We start from the raw sequence: 27,516 nt of genomic DNA on the forward strand, positions 1-27,516 counted from the left end.
CCTATCAATTTATAATTGGGCCTATTTTGAGCGCGGGGAGTTCTAATTATAAGGTCCAAGTTGTCAATGAGCACCCGAATAAAACACCTCTAATTATTGGCTATTTCCCTTCTGGCTTTGATCCACTCAAGTCTTATGGAGGCAGCAGTTCTGGCTCAACTGATTTCCAACTTTACCGACACAAGAACTTGACCAAAAGGCTGGAGCTCGTGGTACGCCCTGCCGGTGCTCCAGTAGAATTTGTTGGAAAGAGTTATTCAGGTGAGGCCGCGGCCGGACACCGAACTGTGCATGCACTTGGAGTTTTTGACAAGGAAGCTCAGACCCTGAAGATTGTGCCAATTGCTGCTAACAAGGTACATTGTGGAAAATGTTTCTTTGCTCTTTCATATATCAAAAGATTGTCATCCTAATTTGTTGGTGTTTTTCAGATATTCAGGTTGGAACCATATGTTAAAGCCGAAGCTGCTGCTGACAAGGAGCTTGCAAACTCAACTATAGAAGAGCCGACTCAGCAAGAGAAAGAATGGAAAAAGAGTGAGACTACTGCTTTGTTTGGAACAAAAAGGGAAAATAACAAGGTATGTTCTGAATCTTGTTTGACACTTTTGCTCGTTGTGCTCATGAACAAATCCTGAATTCAGGCATTATATTCCACTTGCTTTTTCATTATTTTGATTCATTTATATTGCTGTTGAGGTTTCTTGAATTTGGGTTAGATTGTACTTGGAAATCCTCTGGCCCAGGTTAATTTTGGACAATGTTGGGTTGTCCAACATTGAATTTGATGAGAACCAAAGTAACAATATAAGAGAAACCAGGAATGAGAATGAGAAACACTGATTAATATTGCAGAAACAGAAATGTAAATACAATAGCAAATGCTATTGCCCAGAGTAAGACTCCTATAGAGAAGAAGAGACTCTCTTCACTCTATCCTTAACATACTAATTCTCATCATACCTCAATCCTTTCTAACAGAAAACTTATAAAGGAATCCCTCACGCTCCCCTGCACCTTCCTACCCGCAAAAGCCGTAACTAACTGTGCCAGCTCACCCTCCTAAGATTCCCCTCTCTTATTCTTCCTAACATACACTTTCCACACTTTGGGCCTAGACTCATGACCTGCAACCCAACTTTCACTAAGGGCTCTATCAATTCCGCCGGCTTGAGAAGCAACCTTGTCCTCAAGGTTGAAAGCGGGAAACTGCTTTAAAATGGTCAGTTCATCAAGTGGCTTCATCTGCTGTCTTGCCATTCCATTGAACCAGATATTGTTTCACTGTCTCTCCTTGCTGCTGGATGGTACGAGAGGCTAATACGGTACTTGGTTCCACTGTTGGAGGAAGTTCTCCCGCTAGTCCCTCAGGTAGTTCCTTCTCTACCTGATAATTCCCAATTGCTTTCTTCAAAAGGGACACATGAAACACGGGATGAATGCGAGACGTGTGAGGTAGACGCAGCTTGTAGGCTACTGCTCCTATGCGCTCAAGCACTTCGAAAGGACCATAAAATCGTGGAGATAGCTTAGGATTAATCTGTTGCGCCACGGATTGTTGACGATGGGGTCGAAGCTTCACAAACACCCATTCACCAACATTGAACTGTTGATCCTTGCGTTTCTTAGCAGCCTGAGCTTTCATATACCCCTGAACACGAAGGAGGTGGCTTCGGAGTTGTCGCAACGCTTCATCTCTGTCCAACAACTCGCGGGCTACGGCTTCAACCTTAGTTTCTCCCATAGTGAAACGGAGCAGAGTAGGAGGAGCGCGGCCATAGACCACCTCAGAAGGGGTCACTCCCGTAGAAGCGTGGTAGGTGGTGTTGTACCAGTACTCCGCCCATGGTAACCAATGGAGCCAAGTGCGTGGTTGGTCCGCAATAAAGCAAAGCAGATACGTCTCTAGGCATCGATTAATGACCTCAGTTTGACCATCCGTTTCCGGATGGTACGCTGTACTCATGGTCAGATGTGTTCCCTGCAATTTAAACAGCTCAACCCAGAAGTTGCTCACAAATATAGGGTCCCGGTCACTAACTATGGACAGGGGAACACCATGCAGGCGCACTATTTCTCTGGCAAAAGCCTCTGCCACACCTCTGGCTGAGAACGGATGACGCAAGGGGATGAAATGTGCGTACTTCGATAACCGGTCCACCACAACGAAAACTGTGTCAGTCCCCTTCACCTTGGGCAATCCAGATATAAAATCCATGGAAAGCTCATCCCAAATTCGCTCCGGAATTGGTAGAGGTTGAAGCAAGCCCCCGGGAGATGTTGCTAAGTATTTTTGTCTTTGGCACACATCACAGGATTGAACGAATTGTTGAACCCGTCCCTTCATCCCTATCCAGTACACATTTGCAGCAAGTCTGCGATATGTGCGGTAAAATCCTGAGTGCCCACCCTGTGGAGTGGCATGAAACTCACTGAGAAGCAGAGGAATCCAGCGAGATGAAGCAAATATCACAAGTCGCTTTTCATAATACAGTACCCCTTGTTCATACGTATACCCTGGCTTACTGGAAGGATCAGCTTGTATTGCAGCAATTATTGAAGCCAGCTTCGCATCCTGATGAACTTCGTGCACCAATTCCCTTCCTTCTGTCCATTGGGGATGAGAAATTATGGATTGTAACTCACCTTCCTCATATCTCCTGGACAAAGCATCAGCCCCTTTGTTGGTTGGACCTGGTTTGTACACGATATCAAAGCGGTACCTGAGGAGCTTGGCGGCCCAATTTTGTTGGTCTACTGTTGTAATCCGTTGATGGAGCAATTGACGCAAACTTTTCTGGTCAGTATACACAGTAAATTTCCTACCCAGCAAGTAAGGACGCCAATGTTGCACGGCTAGCACAATGGTCATCAATTCCTTCTCGTACGCAGACTTAGACAAATTTCTGGGACTTAAAGCCTTGCTGAAGTATGCTATAGGCCTGCCTTGTTGGAGTAAAATGGCTCCAACTCCGTTTCCAGAGGCATCACTTTCAATGGAGAAAGGCTGAGAAAAATCAGGCAATGCAAGCACTGGTTCCATTACCATGTGTGCCTTGAGTGTGTCAAAAACTTGCTGAGCTTGAGATGTCCACTTGAAACCGTCCTTCTTGGTAAGTTATATCAATGGGCGAGCAGTCTTGCCATAATTTTGTACAAATTTGCGATAGTACCTAGTTAACCCAAGAAAACCGCGAACTCCCTTGGTATTCTTTGGGACAGGCCATGAAGTAATGCTTTGAACCTTACTTGGGTCCATGGCTACTCCTTTCTGTGACACAACATGACCCAGATATTCCACTGAGTTTTGAGCAAAGGTACACTTCTTTCGATTGGCCACTAGACACTGCGCACGCAATCGTTCAAACACTGTGGTGAGATGTTGAAGATGCAAATTCCACTCTGAACTGTACACTAAGATGTCGCCGAAGAAGACTAACACGCTCCGACGCAACAGGTCCCGGAAGACCTCGTTCATCAAAGCCTGGAAAGTGGATGGGGCATTCATTAACCCAAAAGGCATCACGAGATATTCATAGTGACCCTCGTGAGTGCGGAAAGCAGTCTTGTGCACATCCCCCTCTTTCACCGGCACTTGGTGATATCCAGATTTGAGGTCGAGCTTAGAGAAATATCGAGCTCCATGAAGTTCATCCAAAAGCTCATCTATCACCGGAATCGGGAATTTGTCGGGAATTGTTGCTTTGTTTAGCTCACGATAGTCGACACACATTCGCCATGACCCATCCTTCTTTTTCACCAAGATCACGGGGCTGGAAAACGCACTTTGACTATGGCGAATAATTCCTGACTTCAGCATTTCCATAACTTGCTTCTCTATCTCGTCCTTATGGTGATGGGAGTACCTGTAAGGTCTCACGTTCACGGGTCCCTGTCCTGCTACAAGATTTATTTGATGGTCTTTCTGCCTCTTAGGTGGTAATCCCATTTTCTCAGTGAAAATGTCTTCAAAATGACTGAGGAGCGACTCTAATTGCTGTTGCTGTTGCGCTGAGAGCGCTGACACTGCCTGGGATTTTTCTGCAGACGGCTCGTGCTCCTCACTCAGCCCAACAATCCTTTGCAAGGCCCACTGTCCCAACTGCACACCCTTCTGTCCTTGCAGGAAGAACCATTTCCCTGCAAGCTGGAACTTCATGGTTTGCTTGTCCTAATTGACTAGCATATCTCCCAGGGTCCTCAGCCAAGCTATTCCTAGGACTAGGTCAATACCATCCAACTCAAACAGAATTGTATACACAGAAGTACTGTACTCACCAATTTCAACTCCCACTTGTTCCACTTTACCCATGGCCATTACCTTGCTACCATCTCCCAGGAGGATTCGCATTGCTGGGGTGTCGCGTACCTCCCATCCCATCGCTGCAACTACTCGATTGGATAGGAAATTGTGTGTGGCACCACTATCAACCAATATCAGGATCGGGACACCTTGAATCGTCCCTTGCAGCTTCAAGGTGTGGGGCTGGAGCGGTTCAACTCCCAGTTTCATGATGCTCAATTCACCATCAATGGCAGCCGCGTCCCCTTCCTCTGCCTCTTGTGACAATTCCCCTTCCTCGCTGTCGTCGCCTTCATCAATCACCATAATACGAAGCTGCCTGTCTGGGCATTGGTGGAGTGGGTGGTATTTGCCGCCGCACTTGAAGCAGAGCCCCTTCTGGCGCCGGTCAAGGAGCTCTTGGTAAGGTAGATGCCTCACCCCTCTATCGCGGTGGACGGGTCGCGTAGGACCCTTGTCTTCTCGACGTTCACCTTTGTCCTCTCTATTTTTGACCATGACCCATCCTTGAGTGGGCTCGCGACCCATTGGAGCTGGGCCTGCACCCGTTTGTTGGGTCGATCGGGTAAACGACCCGGACCCGTGTCCATATCTGCTTCCTCCAGTTTTCGACCCGGGTGAACTACGACCCGGTCCATGGAGCTCCGTCTCTATCGCCCGAGCCAAAGGAATCAAGCGAGAGCCTGGAAGCGTTGTGAGTGCCTGCATACTCCAAACCCGAGCCCGGATATCCTCACGTAATCCATGGATGAAATATCCAAAGTATTGTTCATCAGGCAGATTCGGTGCTTGCGATAGCAAGCGCTCAAAATCAACCACATACTCATCAATGGTGCCCTGTTGCTGGAGATCAGATAGCTGTTCAAAAACGTCGCCCTTACTAGCAGTGCCGTAGCGTTCCAGGAGCTCGTTGGTGAGGCGTTCCCAAGTTAGATTTGGATCTAAATGCAGCAGTGAGTTGAAGTAGTGGATCGTGGATCCCTCCATGCACAAATGAGCCAAATTAACCTTGACCTCTGGGCAGGGGCGGAGGCAGGAATTTCAGTATGGGGGACTAAGATCTAAATGAATATCATTTGTAAGAAAATTTTAATTCTTATCAAATAAAGAATGTGAAAAAAAAAACAGTATTTTGGTGAGAACAAAAAATTAGTTTGAGTGCAAAGATATTTTATATAAACATAAGAAATATACGATAAGTTTGAGTGCAAGAAATACTAACCGGCTCACAAGTATTTTGGTGAGAACAAAAAAATTATAATTAACAAAAAAACCACAACTTGGAACAACACTCACTTATTAATGGAAGGAGTACAAGAGGTACCCAAACCCATTGTATAATGTAATTAGAGAATTAGAGAATGAAAATAAATGTTACAAAAAGACATAACATAGCCCACAATTCAGTCCATAAGCAAAGCAACATCTTTCTGTTATATATCAGCAATTAGCAAGCATTGCAACGACTCATTGGACCATTCATAGGGAAATTGTAAAAAGCCAGGGGTGACTAAGCAGGGGAAAGTCACCCCTGTGGCTCCGCCTCTGCCTCTGGGCTTGTACCCATGACATGGAAATAGACCTCAGCGCGAGCAATCCAACCCGCTGGGTCATCTCCATTGAAGAGTGGTAACTCTACCTTCTTTGCAGATTTTCGAAATTCATCCAGTTGACCTCCATCGAGCTTGGTCCAGCCAGAAACTCCTGATGGATCTCCTTTCTCGACTCCAGATCTTGCGGGTGTGTCCAGATTTCGTATGCTCCCCGATTCATCTTGTTCCTGGGTCTGCTTGGATAATTTCTGGGTTAAGAGATCAATCAATCGAGCCTGATTGTTCTCTGCTTGCTCCTGCATAGTGACAAGAGTTGATCGGAGGTTGGCGACTTCAGTTTCTAGTGCTGCTACCTTCGCCTCCATCTTCTTCGGTGGCATTCGTTGTCAAGCACAACGACGAAGAACACTGGTTTCCGTCTCGAAGGTATCCGGCAGGTCGGACCAATTTGATGAGAACCAAAGTAACAATATAAGAGAAACCAGGAATGAGAATGAGAAACACTGATTAATATTGCAGAAACAGAAATGTAAATACAATAGCAAATGCTATTGCCCAGAGTAAGACTCCTATAGAGAAGAAAAGACTCTCTTCACTCTATCCTTAACATACTAATTCTCATCATACCTCAATCCTTTCTAACAGAAAACTTATAAAGGAATCCCTCACGCTCCCCTGCACCTTCCTACCCGCCAAAGCCGTAACTAACTGTGCCAGCTCACCCTCCTAAGATTCCCCTCTCTTATTCTTCCTAACATACACTTTCCACACTTTGGGCCTAGACTCATGAGCTGCAGCCCAACTTTCACTAAGGGCTCTATCAGAATTTAGGATAGCCTATACCTTCTTGAATTTGGACTGAGCTTAACTGAATCCAAAAAGTGCGCGTGAGGTGCGTATTGTTCTATCTTCAGTAGATGTGGGATCGCACCAACCTGGTTCTGTTTTTGTTGCAATTATATTTACTAACAACCTTGCATCCCAACTTCGACTAGCCACTGGAATAAGGTCAAATGACTCAAATCAAATTGAGCTCTGCAACTGAAGCTTTGTTGCCTTGTATGCAGTCTGTCTGAAACCAAACTCTATGGAATCAAACCTGTTTCAAAATCAAACAGTTGTGTGACCAAACATGTAGAAATTATTAGATTTTAACCTAGAGATGCATTATGTCAATGAATTGCATATAATCTAGAGTTGTAGAGTCTCAACTGACAGGCTGCTGACATTAGAAAGCTAAGAGATTGTATAATTTTGGGTTAAAATATAATAATTTGTACATGTTTGGTTACACAATTTTAACTTATTTTATTTTATCAAGGTTGTATTTATAGCTGTGTCTTCCATTATTTATCACGCAACTAGGTAAGCTGATTTCTTTCTTTCTCGCGTTTGGAATTGTTGTAAATTAATCTTGGAATTTGATTAACTCTGTAGGATAAAAAGAAGCGAGCTCTCGGAGAGGGTGATGATCCTGATTCTCAAAAGAATCTGGCTGTAAAATTGGAAAATGTTGTTTTAAACAAAAAAGCTCTTGAAAGTACAGAAACTCACGTCTCTCGCAATTTACCACCATATGATGCTTCTGCAACTACACCTCAGGAGGCTTATGTATTGGATAAAATCATCCTTGAAGAAGATTGGTGTGACCTTGAAGACATTTATAATATGTTGCAACTTGGAGAGGAAGCAGACTTCAGTGCTTACCCAACTTTTATTTGCAACAGGATAGCAAGGTTGAAGCAGATTAAGGTATCTATCCAAATATAGCCTTCTAACTTTAAAATATAGCTTCAGAGCTGTCAATAAATGGTCATTTGTTACTGTCTAAGTTGGTAAACATTGTTTTGCTGTACCAATGCTAAATTACACTTGCTTCAACAAGTGAAGAATATATTTTAGCTTGAACATTAGTCTTCTTATTTAGGGGATGGTGTAAGCAAGTTTTTATCCCCTCCCCTCCAGGGTGAAGTTGCGAAGTTAGTTAATATGATCATTCCAATACTATTGTGGTAGATACTAGACCATAATTTGTTTAAGACTGATTTTGATACTAAGGTGCATTTGGGTAAAAAGCTTAATTAAGCATCTATAGTAATAAGCGTGCTTATTCATTAGCTAAATTGAGAAGCTTATTGAAATAAATCCAACATTGGTTATAAATATGTATGTGTTTATTCATAAGCTAATATGAGCAACTTATGAAAATAAGCTCCAAAAAAGTTATAGGTAGCTCATAATTTTTTTACATAAGCTCTTCCAAACACTTACATAATCATTTAGGCTATAGAATAAGCTCTTCCAAACACTTGCATATCCGTTTATTTTATGAAATAAGTTCTTCCAAACATGACCAAAATCCTAGATGTAATTGTCTAGTACTTCTCTGAGATTTGTTTTCCTCCATCACAATATTATATCCTTATCTACTATCTATGTTTACAGGATGAGTCAGAAAAGAAGAAGATTTCTTGCATATACTCATACATCAATCATCTTATAAAGTTTAAAGATCAGCACACTTTGGATGGTGTTTCCTCTGCAAAGAGCCATAAAATTCCCCCCATTCTGCGTCATAAATTTTCATCAATGTTTGGTGTTTTTGAATCAAAAAGTCTGCCTCCCGACAAGTTAAGTCTTCTCATTTGTTATGTCTTGGTGCTGACTCTTTTCTGTGATGAATTCCAAACTGACTACACAGATATATCAAAGGATCTGAGGAAGGGTGAATCGTTGGTGAGGGATTGTTATAATAAATTGGGTTGCAAAATTCCACCCCAGAAAAAGATTTGCACGCTTCCTGTCCCTCTTAAGTTTCCTCCTGATTCGAACCAAAGGAAGCGAAAAAGGTAGATGGATCACTTCTGGAGGTTGCCATTTTGGTGCAGTGATGCCAAAAATTGCTATCCAAGTCCAACCCCTGTAGTGGTAGGATATTTTAGCTATTATTTTCAAATTTGCATACATTTGACCCATGTTTTTGATGTTTTGGTGATTAAGAAAGTTATGAAATTAACATCACATAGATTGAGATACACAAATTATTTCTATAGAAAGAAAGTGGATTTATTTCATGACTAGTTGTTTACTAGTGTGTTTAGAAGATTGGTGTGAACAAAAGCACTGAGGAATCCATCTTGTGCTTTTTGTTCAGATATGCTTTAGATGATTTGTGCACTTATTGTTGACATGCAGGGATGCTAACTATCTGTTTTTACACTTCAAAAGTGTCTCTATCTTACTATCTAATCTAAATATAAACTATTTTTGAAACTTCTACAATGTCATTTCAAACACGAAATCACATTCTCAAATTTAATTCTATTGGACTAAAAAGAAAGAGCCTCTTAGTAGGGATGTTTTTCATAGGTACAATTGAAAATCGTTTGGAAAGTGATTAAAATTTCTCTTAACCGAAAAGTTTGTTAGAAGAAACTTATTGTATATCACTATGTTCAGACCAAAGATACATGCAACACTATGTTAAGAATATTTTGTAACTCAAATTTCACGCTTCATAGAGCATACAATTTGTTTGGTTGCTTTTAGGTGTTGATAGAGATATCCACCTTTTTTTGGTTAGGAGGAGTGGCTTTTTATTTAAGGTTGGGAGGAGTGAAATTACTTTTGAAATGAGTCGGTACTAATGACACCAATGGAAACTAATGAGTGATACATGAAATCCTCAACTTTCTATATTTACTTTACTCTTAATTCTTTCAATTAGAATAGTGAAGTTCAGAGCTCATCTCATAGTTTGGTGCATTATTAAACTGAATTATTAAAAGCTATGAATGTGTATCAAATTTGTCACACCAAACTTTGGTGCTGATTATTAAAATATTGTATTAATTTATGGTAGGGATTGGGGTTATGACTGAGTGGATCACATTATTATGATAAGAATATTGCAAATTCAGTGAGTAGTTCAAAAGTGACTAAAACCGTGTCACACAAAGATCACTGAAGATGGTAAAAGAGATCACAGGACAAGAGTAGAGTGTGTGATTTGTACCCAAAAGGTGTAGTGCCTTTGTCACATTTAACAACCACCATAGTGTCGCCATCTATAACAGATGAAGGAGTGCATGTCATTTTCAATAAGTTCATAAAGGACGAGGGCCCTATTACACATGGGATAACTATAATGTCGTTAAAAGGTCAACAAATGTATCAATCAATAATAGTGATGGAACATTGCAATTTCCAATTTTGCAGTTAAACTTTGTTAACTATAAATTTCAATAACTCAATAATTTTCTTTGCTAGACAATTTTTTTATAATTTTAGTTTCAGTTTAAGTTAGTTATTTTGAAGTTTGTTGCAAACTTTATAAGTTTTCAAGGTGTTGTTGTTATTGCTTGTGTTATAGTGCCATTGCTACATGATATCTTTCACCACCACTAAACACCCTTCATAATCATTTTCTTGTGACGAGACTCATTTCATCATCATTAACATTCGTCTCACCGCTATTGTTGGCGCTTGACCGCGTTTGACACTCTCCATCATAGAGACCACCATTGTTATTGTTGTTGCTAGGTGTCCTCTATGATTGTTGATGTGCATCAATATCTAGCACCATTTACCATTGTCACTACGCATCATGGTAGATGAAGTTGAGATCAAAAGATACAAAAATATATTAAATGTGTGGACTGTTTTAAAATAAAAGCCATATAAACACCATTTCTTTATTAAAAAAATTAAAAGGTTTTCTAAAATTAAGCTAAAGCCAAACTAACTTTATTTTAGTCAAATAGGTTTATGTTTTATATTAAAAACCTCCTTAAAGAACTTTTTGGATATCAAATTAAGAGAAAAATGTAGATTCGTTAACGGTGTGGAGTTTTTTACACTATCAACTCATCAAATTTGAAACATGTCAATAGTTTATTTGTTTGATTGATGTGACACACATTTAAAATTTGATTAGTTAATTGACAGTGAAAAAAAATCATTACCTTATAAATGCATTAAAATTAAGAAAAAAAATACATGCCCCCGTTAATGTAAAGATGTTTCACACTATATACCAACCGGGTTTCAAAGATATGATAAGAATAATTTTAATTTAATTTAATCGATAAATGTGGCAAATTATTGAAATTTAATAAATTGGCAATGTAAAACATCTTTTACACTTCGAAATTAAGCTCCAAAATTAAACTCTTAAATTAATAATTGCCACCTACACAGTTAATAACTCTGTGATGCATATGATCATCTGTGAATTTGTTTGGTTAGAAAAGAATGTGACTTTTGGTTACACATGCATCCATTGATTTGGTACTTTGCTCTTTCGGCTAAAATATGGCTGAATTTTGACGTGGAATGTTGAGGGTAATGTAATATAGATTAAGCATGTTAGATTATATATCAAATTGTTTAAATGTCTAAAAGACTATGCACAATTCTATGGCAGATGATATTACAAACCGATGAATTTATAAATCATGTTTTTACAACTATTAAAAAAAACATTTAGAATATGTTATTTACAACATGCTTCTTATATATTAAAATTAATTTGCTGGGACAAAATTCATAAATAAAATGGGACCTGCCTGAAATTTGAGGATTGGAAAGATCCAGTTTAGAGTTAATTTACTATTGGCCATTGAAAGGAGCATATCAGTATCAGACAACACCTGGAGGCAGAAGCATGGAGACAGGGGTGGTGGGTCTGCCCTACATATGCAGAAGAAATCAACAAACTTCATTTCAATATCAATAATGTCCACAAAACAAAACAAGAAACTCGTGTTTTTCTGATCATCCCTTCATCTGATGAGCAGACACTACTCCCCACCCTTCAATCTAAATAAGTTGCATTTGATAGTGATTTAACAGGAAAATTATTTCACCTAGTAATCTATCTATACAATAAGAAAACTAGTGCTTAAATATTACCCACTTATCAATAATTTTGAGTTTGAGCTATAGTTATATCACTTACCTGAAGTGATAATTTTATCACTTACCTGTAAGTTTCATAACTAAAGGTAGTGCCTAGGGGTGGGAATAGGCTAGGCCTAGGTAGGCTTTGCTTAAATAGGCTTAGCCTGTTTAAAAATCTTAAGGCCTGAGCCTGGCCTATGGCCTATCAAAGGCTTTTTTTCGAGCCTGGCCTGGGCCTTCCGAAAGCCTGGCTTGGCCTGGTAGCCTGTTTAAAGACCCGTTTCACAACAAGAGTTTTACGTTTGTTAATAAATTTATCTGTAAAGAAGTTATCAAACTTATAAGCTAACGGGTTAAATTATACTAAAATAATATTTTCAACAATCAGACTTATAATATTATCAGCTAATAGGTCGTGATGAAACTAAACGAGATTATGTTGGTTTCTTAGAGTTGAAGAGCCAATTTAAAATCACACGCCATATTAAGATATTTAAATACGTCATATATTTATTTTTAAAAAGACTTATAACTTTGAATCGTTATATAAGTCAATTTGCTTAAATATACTAAAATCTCAATAAGTATATAATATCAAGATATTATTATAAATTTTTAATATATAGACATCATCAAGGGTAAAATATATTTATACTTATCATATTTACAATTTACCAAAAAATACTAATCATATTTACTTAAATAGGCTAGCCTGTAAGGCTTACAAGACTTGTTGAATGGCCTGAGCCTGGCCTTTTTAACTAAATAGGCTTTTCAAAAAGCCTAAGCCTTGGCTATTTACCAATTTGGTCTGGCCTGGCCTGGGCCTGTGGTAGGCTAGGCCATAGGCCCCTACGAACGGCCTGGCCTATTCCCACCCCTAGTAGTGCCCAAACTTAGAAAGGGAATGACACACTCAAAATTGATGTAGTATATTTAGGGGTGCAGATTGATTTGGATCTAATCTGAACCAATAAAAGGTGTTCGGATGGTTTGGATAAGATGAATTATTGATCGGATCTCTATTAAAATTAAATTAAATATGTAATATAAAAAAATGAAAAATTAATCAGAAGGTAGCAAGACGTAATGCAACATGAAATTAGATGAGTTAAATAATAGGTTATCGAGGTGGAACACCGATAAGTTGCCTAACAAAATGTATGGCATGTGTAATTAATCAGAACTAAACACTAATTGTTACATATGTTTGGTTAAGAGTCACTCAGAATCAGTTTTAGAACCGTTAAGAGTTAGTTTTACGTTTTACAGTTACTCAAGCAATGTTAGTTAAGAATAGAGAGCTTCTATATAAGCCTCTCACCAATAAATTTATATAAAGTTTACTTAAAAAAAATACAAATGTATTAGTGAGAGAACAGTTCTAAAATTAATTCTAATTGACTTAATTACTATTAAAATCTCAATCGGATCCATCAAATTTATTCTTCTACAATCCAACCCAATCCAAATTTTAGGTTTTGATCGATTTTGGATCGAACATGTTGATTGATTCGACTCGTGTGCACCCATAATAATATAATATACTACTCATATAATATTAATGGATAATATCTCAATTTGCATCAAGCTGTAATGGACACAAAACAGTGAAAAGGTACCCCCCGACAGTTAATTAATAGCTTCCTCTAATTCCGGACACACGTAAACACCACCAAACTCTAAGGGTAAGATCGTCTTTTCAGTTCAACCGTCCGACAATTTGCGCGCGAACATGAATGTCCCTTTCCCCATCTCATTATTATACTATTAATTCGCAATTGGACCCAAAACTTTGTGAAATTGCCCAAACTGTTCATTAGTTTCAATATTAATTTTGCATTTACACATAAATTAATAACCACAGATCTTTCTGCTTATAAAAAACAAACCACATATCTTTCTGTTGGATTCGTTTGATAATTCAACTAACGACAAGTCAATGGTAAATCTTAACTTTTTTTTAAGTTTGTGTAATTTGTTTCCAATTACCATGAGTCAAAGTAAGTCTCGCAAACTATAAATCACTTATCCCTACAAATCGTCAATCAACATACAACACAATCATAATATTAGCAGCGAGAATCCAACACACAATCTTAATAAAGAGAAGTGGTTCATTCTTATCAACTGAGCCAACATGTGTTGTAAGTCTTCACTTTTTGATGAACACATAATCTATCAAAATAAGCAACACTATTAGAAAAGATGTAGCAGTTTTTTGCCTTTATTTTTAGCGCGGTGATATGTACCTAGGTGGGTTCTATTAATCATACTTTTGGATTCTGAAAGTTAAATGTGTGTTTGTATTTACGTTCAAATTGGTTAAAAGCACATTCACTCCAATAATACAAGAGATTAACCAAAAACACATTCAAACTGTTTTAAAATATGTGTTTACAGAAATGCAAACACACCCTTAGCCTTTGCAAACGATATGGTTCAGGGATAAATCAAGCGGAAGCTAGTGGACATGTGACAATCGGGACAAAGAGGACATAGAGTGATTGTCGGTGCAATGAGAAGGCACAAACAAGGAGCTAATCCTGGTCAAGCTTCGAGGCGAAGGGACACACGAATAAACCGATCTCTCACTAGAACGAGATGTATTTTGAGAAGTGTACAGTTACGTGACTACACAACTAAAGATTTTTTTGTAAAATAAAAAAGTACACAACTAAGGATGACTTATAAGATTTGATAGGTACTACTCATAACAACAATGTGTGTCTTCTTTTCAGGAGCCCAAATCATATAAACTTCAAGTTAAGTGTGCTTGCCTTTGAGAAATTTGGGATGAGTGACCGCCTGAAAAGTTTTAGAAGTTTTTCTAGGGAGTGTCAGTGATGAGAAAACGTGCTTGAAAGACTCGTGTTGTTATTGTGAGACTAGTTGTCAAACCGGGATGTTGCAACCCTATTTCTCCATATTTATTTATTTTGTGTCATGAAGTTTTGTCTGTCATGACCCATAAGGCTATTGTTTCCTCTTTTCTGCATGAGAATAAAAAGCTCCAGTTATTTCTCATTTACTGTATTTGGTGATGATAGTCTATTTTAGGAGAGCAACCTTTAAAAAAGCATAATGTGTTATGGGTATTCTTTTTTTAAAGGAGCTTTTGGCTAGAAAATCAATCTTGACAACTCACAACTCTCTTGTAGCTGAAAAATTTCTAGTTCCATAGTTAATGAGTTAACACAACTAATGGGTGCAAAGACGGTTGAGAGTCATGACAAGTACCTTGAGCTTCCTACCATTATTGGTAAATCAACGACCCAAATTTTATATTTTGCGAAAGAGCGTGTTTCGAAGAAACTTAAAGGTGGAAGAACAGGGCTCCTGAAAGAGCCGGTAGCAAGATTCTTATCAAATCAATGGTGTAGGCTATCCTATCCTCTTACTCTTTGCGCATGAATTATTCAGGGGTTTATATATATATATATATATATATATATATGCAAATTTTTCTAGAGCGGTGATCTGAGCAAGAAGATAATTCATTGTTGAGTTGGAATATATTGTGTGCCCCTTCATGGAGAGCTAAGTTTGAGTGATTGTAGAGATTTCAATGATTCTCTTTTGGCTAAAAATTGGTGGAGAATTCTCAAATATCTCAATACTCTTTTTAGTCAAGTGTTTAAGGAGATTTTTTTTTCCCAAAACTTTTCTATTTGGGATGCAACTAAGGATCACAGCCCAACTATGTGTGGTCTAGTATTCACCAAAACTATCTGGAGTTTTAGATAGTAGTGCTAACCTTGGAGGATTCGTAATGGACCTCATGTGTGTGTTTGATATGATAAATGAGTTCATTCTAATATGTTTGAGAGTGGGATGGTCAATTATGATGATGTGCGTTTTGTCTCACATATGATCGATGAATGGTATTTCTCACGATTGTAATCCCCCTTATGTTCGCTACCTTTTTACCTGATGTGGTAGGAATGATCCTCTCTAACTATCTAGTAATACTATTTCCGTTTCTTTTTAACCGTTTAGAACATGAAAAAACACACATATTATGTTTTTTTTTTGAAAAAGCAAATTTGTATTAGAATAGAGTACTAGGGGTACTCTAACCCAAAAAGATACAAGAAAATATATACAAAGGAGAGACAGGAAAAACCAACACCAGTAGACATCTTCACTATATTAAAAAAAAGGAGAAAGAAGTCACACATTTTCCATGGGCGGAGCTTCAAATCCCCTAATACCAATATCCTCTTTTGTAAGTATCATTCAAAAGAAAATACAGCAATTATGCAACATGCAACCTCTATGTCTCTCCTCAGCATGCCATTAATAGAATTTGATAATGTCACATTTTCCCCATCGTTTCACAAAATAAACAAGAACATAAAAACTCCAATTTCAACTCCACACTATTATCTCCTTTTCTTTTAAAAAAATCTTCCCTCTTTGGATAAAAAAAAAGAGTAAATAGTCAAAAATTCGTCCTTATAAATGTTGAGCGCCGATAAGTTAGTCTCTAGAAAAAAGAAATAGTCTCTACAGGTTTGACCCACTGTAGAAGAAAGAAATACGCGTCATGGTACCTGATTGGAATGAAATTGCTCTCACGCTCGATTGTGTAAAGTGTTGATCAACATTTTATCTGATGATAAAGATTAATTTAACCGACATTTTACAGCGGTAAAAAAGTATTTCTTAAGTATAAGAGGGACTTGAGTCAATTAACTACGCTCAGCATTTCGGATTCGGTTAGTGACTAATTTGACCATTCACTCAATACAAATAATATTATTCTTGTGATTTTCTTCTCACCCAACTTTTCGTATATGAGCCCGTGAAAGAACCCACCCACCTCACAGTCTCACTCTCACTCACACTCCCTCACTCCCCAATGGCAACAACAATGGGTGACCGTTAGATCTCCGATCATCACCAGGAGAGTGCAGTGCACCCTCTTGCATCCGATCCCACTGCAATGTCGTGTCCGTGAATCAACCTCGTTCGTTGCTTTTCTTCCTGCCGACGATTCTTTGCTTCCACTTCCTCTCAACTCCTTTATGCTTCTTCTCCATTTATACCCCCACTGGTTCAGCTCCATCGAGCTCATTTTCCACCTTCACGCGCTTCTCTGCCACCACACGCGACCCAGATCGGAGTGTCACTGGTAGTACACTGTACTGTACTAGCTTCCATTGCTTATCTTCCACCGTTGTTGTCTTCACTGACTGTTTTTGTTTCTGGGTTTCTTTCTATTTTCACTATGAATGCTACTTGCTCTGTTTTTTTATTTTTTTTATTTTTCCTATTTTATTTTATTGTACTCATGTCGTAGTCTTATCTTAATACTGAAATAGAAAAAAAAAAGATTCTTTTTTTAGTCTCAGCATTTTTTTAACTTTGTTGTAATAATTAATTTCATGTATTTTTTCTTTGTATTTTCAACTAATTTGTCTAACTGGGTGGTATTGGATTCTTTTTTTTAATCTCAGGAATAATAATAATAATAATATTGGAATAAATAAGTAAGCATTTTTTTAAATTTTGTTATAATAATTAATTTCATGTTATTTTTATTTTATTTTCAAGTAATTTGTCTAACTGGGTGGTATTGGATTTGGAAGGATGATGAAACAGATCTCACTCAAGCATAGATAATTAGCTATTGAGTTTGGTGACAAATGGGGTTGTTGTTGATGGAGTTTGGATGTGTATTTATCATTCTGTTTGCACTTGTGCAATCTGGGAAGGGAGAGGTGTACATAGTAACAGTTGAAGGTGAGCCTATCATAAGTTATATGGGCGGCATCGATGGTTTTGAAGCTACTGCTGTGGAATCTGATGAGAAGATTGATACCTCAAGGTATATATATGGTATTTGCTTAGATTCTTGGTCAACTTTTTTTAATTTGGTTGATGTTTTATAATAGTAAATCTAGGAATCTTGTGGTTGAGTTTGTTAAGGGGTTTATATTCTGCATGGATGAGTTGAGAATTTTGACATTTTTAATAGGTTATTCATATGGAATATGTCAACTTTGCTCACATAATTTATTCTTATAAATACAATACAAGTGGTCTAAAAATATGGTGATATATCCCTATAGGGTAACCTCTGAATAAGACTAGTGATTTTTGTGGTCATCTCTTAAGTCCACATTGACTATGACTAATGAAATACTTATAAATGGGAGGATAATCCTGACCTGGAGATAGCTTTTGGGGGTTTAAGCCTTATCAAAATTCTAATATCTCTTGGTTTTAGGAGGAAAAGAAATAATGCAATGAGCAACACCTTGCACTGTTTTTTACAGAAGCTTTTCATTTTCGTAAGTTACACTGAGTGTGTGTCATCCGGGAACTGGATATTGATTTGTGTGGTTGCTCAGTTTTCATGTTTCTTTAAACTTGTTCCAGGGAATCCGTCACTTCTTATGCCCGCCACCTTGAAAATAGACATGATATGCTTCTGGGGATGCTTTTTGATGAAGGGACATACAAGAAACTCTATAGCTATAGACATCTTATAAATGGGTTTGCTGCTCATATTTCCCCAGAACAGGTGATGTCTTGTGTCATCATTTTTTTACTTTTATGTGGTTAACAATAACGAGTTGAGTTTTGAAATCCATTTATGCACTCTAATTTTCTGATTTTATGTCCACTTATATTAGTAGGCAGAAACTCTTAGACATGCTCCTGGTGTAAAATCTGTAACGAGGGACTGGAAAGTTAGGAGACTCACAACACATACCCCACAGTTTTTAGGGCTTCCAACTGGTGTATGGCCAACAGGAGGTGGCTATGAACGGGCTGGAGAAGACATTGTGATTGGATTTGTGGACTCTGGGATCTTTCCTCACCACCCAAGCTTTAGAACTCATAATACTGAACCATATGGGCCGGTTCCGAAATATAGAGGAAAATGTGAAGTTGACCCTGACACTAAGAGAAGTTTCTGTAATGGGAAGATTATTGGAGCACAACATTTTGCCCTAGCTGCAAAAGCTGCGGGAGCATTCAACCCTTCAATTGATTTTGAGTCTCCTCTAGATGGGGACGGCCATGGAACGTAAGGCCCTGATTTTTCTTTATTAACTTCTTCTGTTTTAATCTTTCTGATGCCTTTTCAGTTTTCATATTTATCTCTTTATTTTTTGTTGTACATGAAGTAATAACTACTAGTCTCAGTTTTTTGATCAGTTTAGTTCACTAAGGAAAATTTTGTCACATATTTTAATGAGATTTCTGAAACATTGACATTTAGAGGCTTATGAGTGAGATGTATCCTCATAATTCACAACTGATGTTGAGGAGCTAAACATTGTCAATCTGAAATGCAAAGACCCTGCACCTAGCCTGCAGCAAAATCTCTCAAATATCGGTTCTTCATTCTATGTCTTGTAAACATTTGAAAATTGACATAGATAGTATCAGTAGTTGTGCTTGAAGCCATATCTTCTAACTTGATAATGGTCGTTCTTCTAACTTTTAATCCGTTCTTCTTGCATCTCCATCGGGCAGTCATACGGCCTCTATTGCAGCTGGAAGAAATGGAATTCCTGTGAGGATGCATGGACATGAATTTGGGAAAGCAAGCGGAATGGCTCCCTGTGCTAGGTAGTAATGTCCATGTTTGATTAAATTGGAACTATGTCTAGCGTCCTTTCTGTTGCATTAAACACTCAATGTATTTGTCTTCAGGATTGCTGTGTACAAAGCACTCTATAGACTGTTTGGAGGGTTTATTGCAGATGTAGTTGCAGCAATTGATCAGGTATACAAGTATACTATATGTTTATGCTGGTGTTTTATTTCAAATGTTTTATTTTCTAACAGCATATTTATGTCAAAAATTACTTGTCAGCAGTCTTTCTTATTTAAAAAATAAAAGAAAGAAAGAAAGAAAGAAAAAATCTAACCCATTTAAGCTCAACATATAATTGAACAATCAGTATTGTCAAGATGTCTAATTATTCAAAATTGGGAGTCAACAGGCTGTACATGATGGAGTGGATATACTCAGCCTTTCAGTTGGACCAAACAGTCCTTCAACAACAACCAAAACAACGTTTTTGAATCCTTTTGATGCTACACTTCTTGGAGCTGTGAAAGCTGGTGTATTTGTTGCACAGGCTGCTGGAAATGGTGGTCCTTTTCCTAAGACATTAGTTTCATACAGTCCATGGATAGCATCTGTAGGAGCTGCAATTGATGATCGTAGATACAAAAACCATCTAACCCTTGGAAATGGACACATCTTAGCAGGACTTGGGCTGTCACGTGAGTTTTCCAGCTTCCTTCTATGTTTATTACGTTACATTTTCTTAATCATGGACTTGTAGGAGGAGATATGATGTTGATAGTTTTTGTGGAGTTTTATTTGAAGCTGATGAAAATTTGAAAAGAAACACTCCGTTCAAATAAAAGAAAGAAAAAGTAAACAGAAACACATTGTTTGGGTAGAATAAGTATCTTCTCATTTTGCTTCTATCCTTTAATGATTCTTTCAACATTGTTCTTGTGTGCCACTTAGTAAGAGAAAATGGTGGTAAATTTTTCTTCTGCAGATGACACCAATTAGTTATTCTGAGTGTACATAAGCATCATCTTGGGACTATAGCTTGGCATAAATAACTTTATTTATTTATAGAGTAGTTAGGAAAATGCATTCCCTTTGCTTAAATTGTGTAAAGTCATTTTCAGTTATAGGATTATTGAAGAAAAAAATTTGGGTATTGATATTTCCTCATTGATATTTAGTCAATTAAATAGGGATCAGAGTTGCTGATTAGCGTTCACTTTTGGTGGTCTAAGGTATCTTGTGAATTGAGGTATCATTATATCTATAAATAATCATGCACTGTATGAGCACATTCCATGTCAAAGTTGAAGATGATCTTATACAAAACTTACTCTTCACACTTTACTGAACTCATTGATCGTCCAACAATATTATGAACTAGGTTATGTTAAAAAGTGCAATGAAATGGCATCGGGGTATTAGTACATTATATGATATTTTTTGTGTTCTGTTTTCATTCCTTATGGTTTATGGTAAAAAAACGTCAAGAATGGATAGTAGTGGTGCCTGAAGCCTGCACGAATTGTTCAAGATCATCTTCAACTTTTTTAATTTCCTTTTTGTTAAAATAAAGAATTGTAAAAAAGATTTGAACTCAATAATATTGAAAATAGCTAAGAGAAAAGCCCACTCCTCCTGAGCTTTATCAACCAGGTTTTTGTCCTATTAAATGTGGGTTCAGCTATGAATGCTATGCTGGTGACAGGGCAATTTCGTGAACTTTTTCTGCTAAATCAATGTCACTTCAGTTCTCTGCAAGTTTCATGCTTATGTGATATGGAATATTTAAGGTTGTCCACAATTCATTTGTTTGCTGCTAGTTTCCTTTGTATACTAATGTTTTTGCTAATGGTTTTGTGCAGCTTCTACACGTTTAAACAAAACATACACGTTGGTTGCTGCAAATGATGTTCTGCTAGATTCCTCAGTTATGAAGTTCAGTCCCACGGATTGCCAGAGACCAGAAGTTTTAAACAAGAACTTGATAAAGGGGAATATTCTTCTCTGTGGCTATTCATACAACTTTGTTTCTGGTACTGCATCAATAAAAAAAGTCTCTGAAACAGCAAAGGCCCTTGGAGCAGTTGGATTTGTTCTTTGTGTAGAAAATGTTTCTCCTGGAATGAAATTTGATCCAGTCCCTGTTGGCCTTCCTGGGATTGTTATCACAGATGCCAGTAAGTCAAAGGTACTTGACTCATCTTTGATAACCACTAACTGTTTCCATCTGCTTGCTTGTAACCAAATACATACTCCACATTCAGGCACTTATCTCAGCTTCTATTTGTATCTTCTTTTTCTGTTTTCTTCAATACTTTATGATCACAAAGTACATGCTATTTATGAAGTGATTAGGAACTTCCAAATCCTTAATTTTCAGGACTTGATAAATTATTATAATATCTCCACACCAAGAGATTGGACTGGAAGGGTGAAGAGTTTCAAAGGTACAGGTAAAATCGGGGACGGCTTGATGCCTATTCTCCATACATCTGCGCCTCAGGTGGCGTTATTCTCTGCCAGAGGGCCAAATATAAAGGACTTTAGCTTCCAAGAGGCAGATCTTCTCAAACCAGATATATTAGCTCCGGGTTCATTGATTTGGGCTGCTTGGTCTCTAAACGGAACTGACGAGCCAAATTATGATGGTAAGTAATGGTTTGACTTAGTTATCTCTTAATTGTTGATTTTGAAAATTTCAGCCTACAACTAACTTTGGGACCTCACCAATGGGCTTAGCTTTGGTGAGTTAAGGATCATGCTTTTAGATAGGGTAGAGGATGTAGATTTTGTTTACAATATCCAAAAAGGGAAAAAATGAACCCTCAAATTTGTTCACTGGAGAAAGTACTTTCTTACAAAACATTAGAGTCATGTTAGAGAGAAAGATAGAAACTGTTTCGGTGGGTCTGTACATTAGTACATAAGAAAATATGTAATGGTGGGTCACTGGGTCTTTATAACATGACTCTTTGACTCTGACTCAAATCATTATGCTGTTTATACAGGATTTATTTTCTTTTGATTATGTTAATTCAAGAATTCATCAATAATGAGACTAGATTAGTCAAGTCAACCAGACACAGGGCATTCTCCTTACAGATAAAACATTTGTATGTTGCTTTAAGGTTTCATCTTTGTTCTGAGCTCAATTGAATCAGAATACTAGATTTGCGGCAATTGCAGTGTGACATACTTTTGAAAGAATTATTGCATTGTTAAGGAGGGAAGGTAGAATAATAAGATGAGATAAAAGATGTCAACATATTATAGAATATATTTAAAAAACTTTTTGCTTGAGCAGGAGAGGGATTTGCCATGATCTCTGGGACTAGCATGGCTGCACCGCATATAGCTGGAATTGCTGCTCTTATAAAGCAGAAACATCCACATTGGAGCCCTGCCGCCATTAAATCGGCCTTGATGACAACATCAACAACTATAGACAGAGCAGGAAATCCTATTCTAGCACAGCAATATTCTGAAACAGAAGCTGTGAAGCTGGTCAGAGCCACTCCTTTTGATTATGGGAGCGGACACGTGAGTCCAAGAGCTGCCTTGAACCCTGGTCTCATCTTTGATGCAGGTTTGTTTACTTCATTTCTCTTTTTTTTGGCTTGACCACAGATTTTATCATATTTGAGCCGGAAGCATCCACATTCTGCTGTGGCTATGTCTCCCAGCGGTGACTTCATTCCTCAAATAGCTGGAAAATCCACAAAAAGCCTTGCTCAGTTAGTCTCGGTAATCATTTTGCAGGATACGAGGATTATTTAGGATTTTTGTGCACAACACCTGGCATTGATGTTCACGAGATAAAGAACTACACAAACTCACAATGCAACAATACAATGGGCCACCCATCAAATTTAAACTCTCCATCCATTACAGTTGCCCATCTTGTAAGAACTCGGATTGTGACCCGCACAGTCACAAATGTTGCAGAGGAAGAAACCTATGTGATCCAAGCCAGAATGCAACCAGCAATTGCAATTGAAGTCAACCCTCCAGCAATGACCATTAAAGCAGGAGCATCGCGTAAGTTTACTGTAACACTTACTGTTCGCTCAGTGACAGGAACTTATAGTTTTGGAGAGGTTATGATGAAAGGAAGCAGAGGGCACAAAGTGAGGATCCCTGTTCTGGCTAATGGTTACTCAAGATAGCTCAGTGTATGTTTGGATTTCCGTTGAGTTTAGCGGCCAATTCATGTTTGAGTCAACGTGATAAAATCTCCCTGTTGATGTCAACACAAATGGGGAACCAAGGAGGCACTTAGTTTGGTCAGCAAAGAAAAGTTATGCTTGTAATATTCTTTGTAACCTGTGGGAATAAGGTTATGCTGCTAGATTTATTCTTTAAAATATATATGATGTTGAATATATGTAAAGGTAACCAGGTGTAAAGGGATACTCTTCTTTCCTCCACTTATAAAATTTTGGCTCGGATTTGGCTTATGTAATGTGTTTAGAGGATAAAGTGAAAGTATTGAAAAATTTAAAAAGTATGCTTAGTTTTTCTTTTTTCCAGAAAATGTTATCAGATGGATGTGAAAATGTGGATAAAGTGAAATTGATACTGAGGTATTGTGATGGTGTGAGGGGTATACCTCACGGTTATAGCGGTTATAGCATGAGAGAGACATGATTATGGATATATTTTATGCACAACATTGGACGAGGAGTAAACTACATTAGTAAAAGACACTACATCTTTTACTCAAAACTAATTGTGTACGAATCTTTTTCACTTATAAGCTATTAAATGCTCTTCTTTTTATTCAATGTGACACTTCTTTATTTTTAGGCTTAATCCAGTTTTTGGTCCTCAACTTTTGTCATAAATATGGCTTTAGTCCCTCGCCGGAGTAAAGGTGGGGATTGGTCCCCAGTTTTTGGCAAAATGATTGGCTTTGGTCCCTCCGGCCGGTTGGGTCAACGCCGGAGCTCCGAGAATCCCATGTGGCATTGCCATGTCATTTAATGAGCTTATGTGGAATTTTTATTTTATTTTTTCATTTAAAAAAAATCTAATTAATTTAAAAAATGAAATTATTTAAAATTCTAAAAAATAAAAAAATCTTAATCAGAAACAATTTTATCCTCATCTTCATCATTCTCAGATCAAGAAGCCCCAAAACCTGTTGGTTATCATCAAGGGACCCTTCCTCTTGATATCAGTCATGTCCAAAACCTGTTTGGTTGTCATCAACAGGCTACACATTCTCCTCCATTCCACTGCTTTATGATTCTTGTAATATTACATGCTTTGCTTTCTTTTCCAAGACACAGAAACCATAGGAAGAGACGAAGGTCGTGGTGGCTTGGTGCGGTGATGCAAGCTTCGGTCGAAATCGCGCCGCCACCATCATCTTCATGGAGGCCAGCCACCGTAGTGTCCAGATATGGGTAGGGGCTTTGAGGGATGGGGTTTCGATTGGATCTGAGTTCGGGCTTTGAGGATGCCATAGTCATGGTATTTTGACAGTGAATAAAAGGTTGGATTTGGGGGAATGGGTTGTTAAAAGTTGCGATTTTGAGAAAGAATCAGTGGTGAAGATGGGGTTGGTGTTCCCGGTTCAATTTAGGGCACTCCTTCAATGATGAACTGGGTGGTGTTGTGGGTGGCGACGACGAGGGTGAGTTGGTGAATGGCGGCTCTTCGGCGAGCTTGGCGATGAAACGAACCTGGCGTAGAGGTGAAGTGCGAGGACCAGAGCTTTTTTTTGTTAGAATTCAATGGGGGCTAATGGGTTTCTTTTTGGCATTTTGGTGTTTGTCTATTTGTCTGTGTTTATGCAGCAATTTTAGTTTTGAAGAAGGAATTAGAAAAATGCAGGCCTCATAATTCTCCACCAGTGTTGGAACAATCCAGATTAACAAAATTCTCCACCAGTAATGGAAAAGCAAAATTCTGTTCAGTTTAACATCTTTCACATGTGGGCTGGTTTGATTCATGAAGATGATGAAATGGTGATGAAGAAGATCTATTTAATTTAATTAGTGCAAGTTTCAGATTGGGTTTCTAAAAGAAAGAAAAGATGAAGTAAGATGAAGTTGAGGATGATGAAGATGAAGATTGAATGAGGGTGATAAATTAATCTGGGTTTTTAAATTTTTTTAAATGAAAAAAAAAATTCCACATAAGCTCATTAAATGACGTGGCAGTGCCACATGGGATTCCCGAAGCTCCGGCGTTGACTCAACCGGCCGGAGGGACCAAAGTCAATCATTTTGCCAAAAACTGGGGACCAATCCCCACCTTTACTCCGGCGAGGGACTAAAGCCATATTTATGACAAAAGTTGGGGACCAAAAACTGGATTAAGCCTTATTTTTATTTCTTATTCACACTTAGGAAATTCCTAATAATCTCCTCCTCAAGTGTGTGTTATCATCTTACTACCATGCTCCTTCTCAGCAGTGCATTGTCATCAGCGTTGTAACCATCGGCTCATCGACTTTGATACTGGCGACTATGGTGAGAGTATACCTCACAGTTATAGTATGAGAGGGACATGGTCATGATATATATTTTTTGAATAATCACATTAGATTAGGAGTTTAACACATTAATGAAGGACCACACATCTTTAGTTTATAAACTATTAAGATCTTTCTATGTAATGTAAGACTTCTTTATTTTTATTTGTTATTGGCACTTGGAGAATTCCCAATAGATACAATACAGAATGTTGAGGGAACTTTGAGTGGCAACATAAAACATAAATTGGCTTCCAACCCCAAAATAAATTTCCTTCGGCTTAGATTTTGTTTTTGTTTTTGAATTTGGGCCTCCAAGAGATGATTGTGGGCTTTGCATTACTATTTACCCATTTATTTATTTTTTGTTTTGATTATTAACATTTATTTAGATTGTTGAAAAAAAAATATTTTGGTTTTTTTTAAATTTTAATTAGTAAAGAGAGTAAGCAAGTGAATAAGGTAGGAGAAGAGATGAACAAGAGATAGAGAAATACTGAAATAGTGTGATGGGATGTTCTGCTAGGTGCAGACTCCTTTGTATTTATATTATTAGGTTTGGAGTGTTGAACAAGTATACATGTGGGCCTGACCCATGGACTTAACTCTGATGGACATCCAAATATTCATAACACTCCCCCTTGGATGACCATCCCTTAAGAATGTGCCTCATTAAAACCTTACTAGGAAAAACCCAGTGGGATAAAAACCTAGTGAAGGAAAAAGAGTACATCATTCTATAGTTCATCTTCATACATTGCCTCATTAAAAACCTTACCATGAAAAACCCAATGGAAAAAAAACACGGTTAAGAAAAAAAGAGTGCTATGCATTTTAATTGAGATCTTTGAGCCGACTAACTCCCATATTCCGCACAAGCTTTCCAAATGTTGTAGTTGGAAGAGTCTTCGAAAATAAGTCTGTCAAATTATCACTTGAACGAATTTGTTGCATGTCTATGTCACCATTCTTTTGTAGATCACGAGTGAAGAAAAACTTCGGTGATATTTGCTTTGTCCATCTCCCTTGATGTATCATTCTTTTGTTTGAGCAATGCATGTAGTATTATCTTCATATATAGTTGTTGGCGGCATCTTTCTAGAGGACAGACCACAAGTATCAAGTACGTATTGAATCACGAATCTCAGCCAAACGTATTCTCGTCTTGCCTCATGTAATGCTAATATTCCTGCATGGTTAGCTGAGGTGGCTACCATAGTTTGTTTCACAGATCTCCATGAAATGGTTGTTCCTCCATATGTAAACAAGTAACCTGTTTGAGATATTTAGACAAATATCCAGCATCTGCATAACCAATTAGATCAAGCTTGGACATATAGGGAAAAATAAACGCATATCCATTGTGCCTTTAAGATAACGAAAGACTTGTTTTATTCCATTCCAATGTCTTCGTGTAGGTGAAGAATTATATCTTGCTAATAAGTTAATAGCAAATGATATATCAAGTAGAGTATGACTAGCAAGATACATTAATGATTTGATTGATAATTCATGACCAAGTAAAAATTCATCATCTTCGTACCTGTCTTGCATGAGTATGTTGGAACATAAATACCTTATCCTTTGTATACTCAATTGGTAAGGCTAGACAAAAGTTTCATTCCCAACTCTTTTATCTTCAATTCTCTTTTTAGCAAATCTACAGCTTTTGGGAGCTCTTCTGGATTCCAAATAAATCATTGTCATAAACATTAATTATGAC

The 27,516-nt window shown here is 37.8% G+C and overlaps 2 protein-coding genes across 4 annotated transcripts; both read left to right on the forward strand.

The window, feature by feature from the left end:
- Positions 1-14: 14 nt before the first annotated feature.
- Positions 15-8,944, forward strand: LOC130725588 (uncharacterized; the record flags this gene model as incomplete). The annotated part of the gene is made up of 4 exons (XM_057576805.1): positions 15-356; positions 432-581; positions 7,294-7,608; positions 8,302-8,944. Coding segments are annotated over 4 exons (1,215 nt in total), but the record flags the coding sequence as incomplete, so codon positions are not given.
- A 7,622-nt stretch (positions 8,945-16,566) lies between these two features.
- Positions 16,567-23,769, forward strand: LOC130722544 (subtilisin-like protease SBT2.5). 3 transcript variants are annotated; one of them, XM_057573300.1, is made up of 12 exons: positions 16,567-16,894; positions 17,220-17,252; positions 17,352-17,590; positions 18,145-18,289; positions 18,405-18,799; positions 19,252-19,347; positions 19,432-19,504; positions 19,725-20,010; positions 21,175-21,500; positions 21,693-21,960; positions 22,617-22,898; positions 23,072-23,769. In XM_057573300.1, the coding sequence occupies exons 3-12, from the start codon at positions 17,409-17,411 to the stop codon at positions 23,476-23,478; spliced, it is 2,460 nt and encodes an 819-aa protein (XP_057429283.1). In that variant the 5' UTR covers positions 16,567-16,894; positions 17,220-17,252; positions 17,352-17,408; the 3' UTR covers positions 23,479-23,769. The 3 variants fall into 3 exon arrangements, with proteins under 3 accessions (XP_057429283.1, XP_057429282.1, XP_057429284.1); XM_057573299.1 differs by lacking the exon at positions 17,220-17,252; XM_057573301.1 differs by lacking the exons at positions 16,567-16,894; positions 17,220-17,252; positions 17,352-17,590 and adding an exon at positions 17,925-18,056.
- Positions 23,770-27,516: the final 3,747 nt, after the last annotated feature.

Source organism: Lotus japonicus, chromosome 6 (genome assembly GCF_012489685.1).
Source record: "Lotus japonicus ecotype B-129 chromosome 6, LjGifu_v1.2".
In the NCBI taxonomy this organism is placed as follows: Eukaryota; Viridiplantae; Streptophyta; class Magnoliopsida; order Fabales; family Fabaceae; genus Lotus; species Lotus japonicus.

Coding starts and splice junctions, on each gene's coding strand:
- LOC130722544 (XM_057573300.1), top strand. CDS start 17,409: ATGGGGTTGTTGTTGATGGAGTTTGGATGTGTATTTATCATTCTGTTT. Junction 18,290..18,404: donor CTCATATTTCCCCAGAACAG/GTGATGTCTTGT, acceptor TTATATTAGTAG/GCAGAAACTCTTAGACATGC. Junction 20,011..21,174: donor AGCAGGACTTGGGCTGTCAC/GTGAGTTTTCCA, acceptor GGTTTTGTGCAG/CTTCTACACGTTTAAACAAA.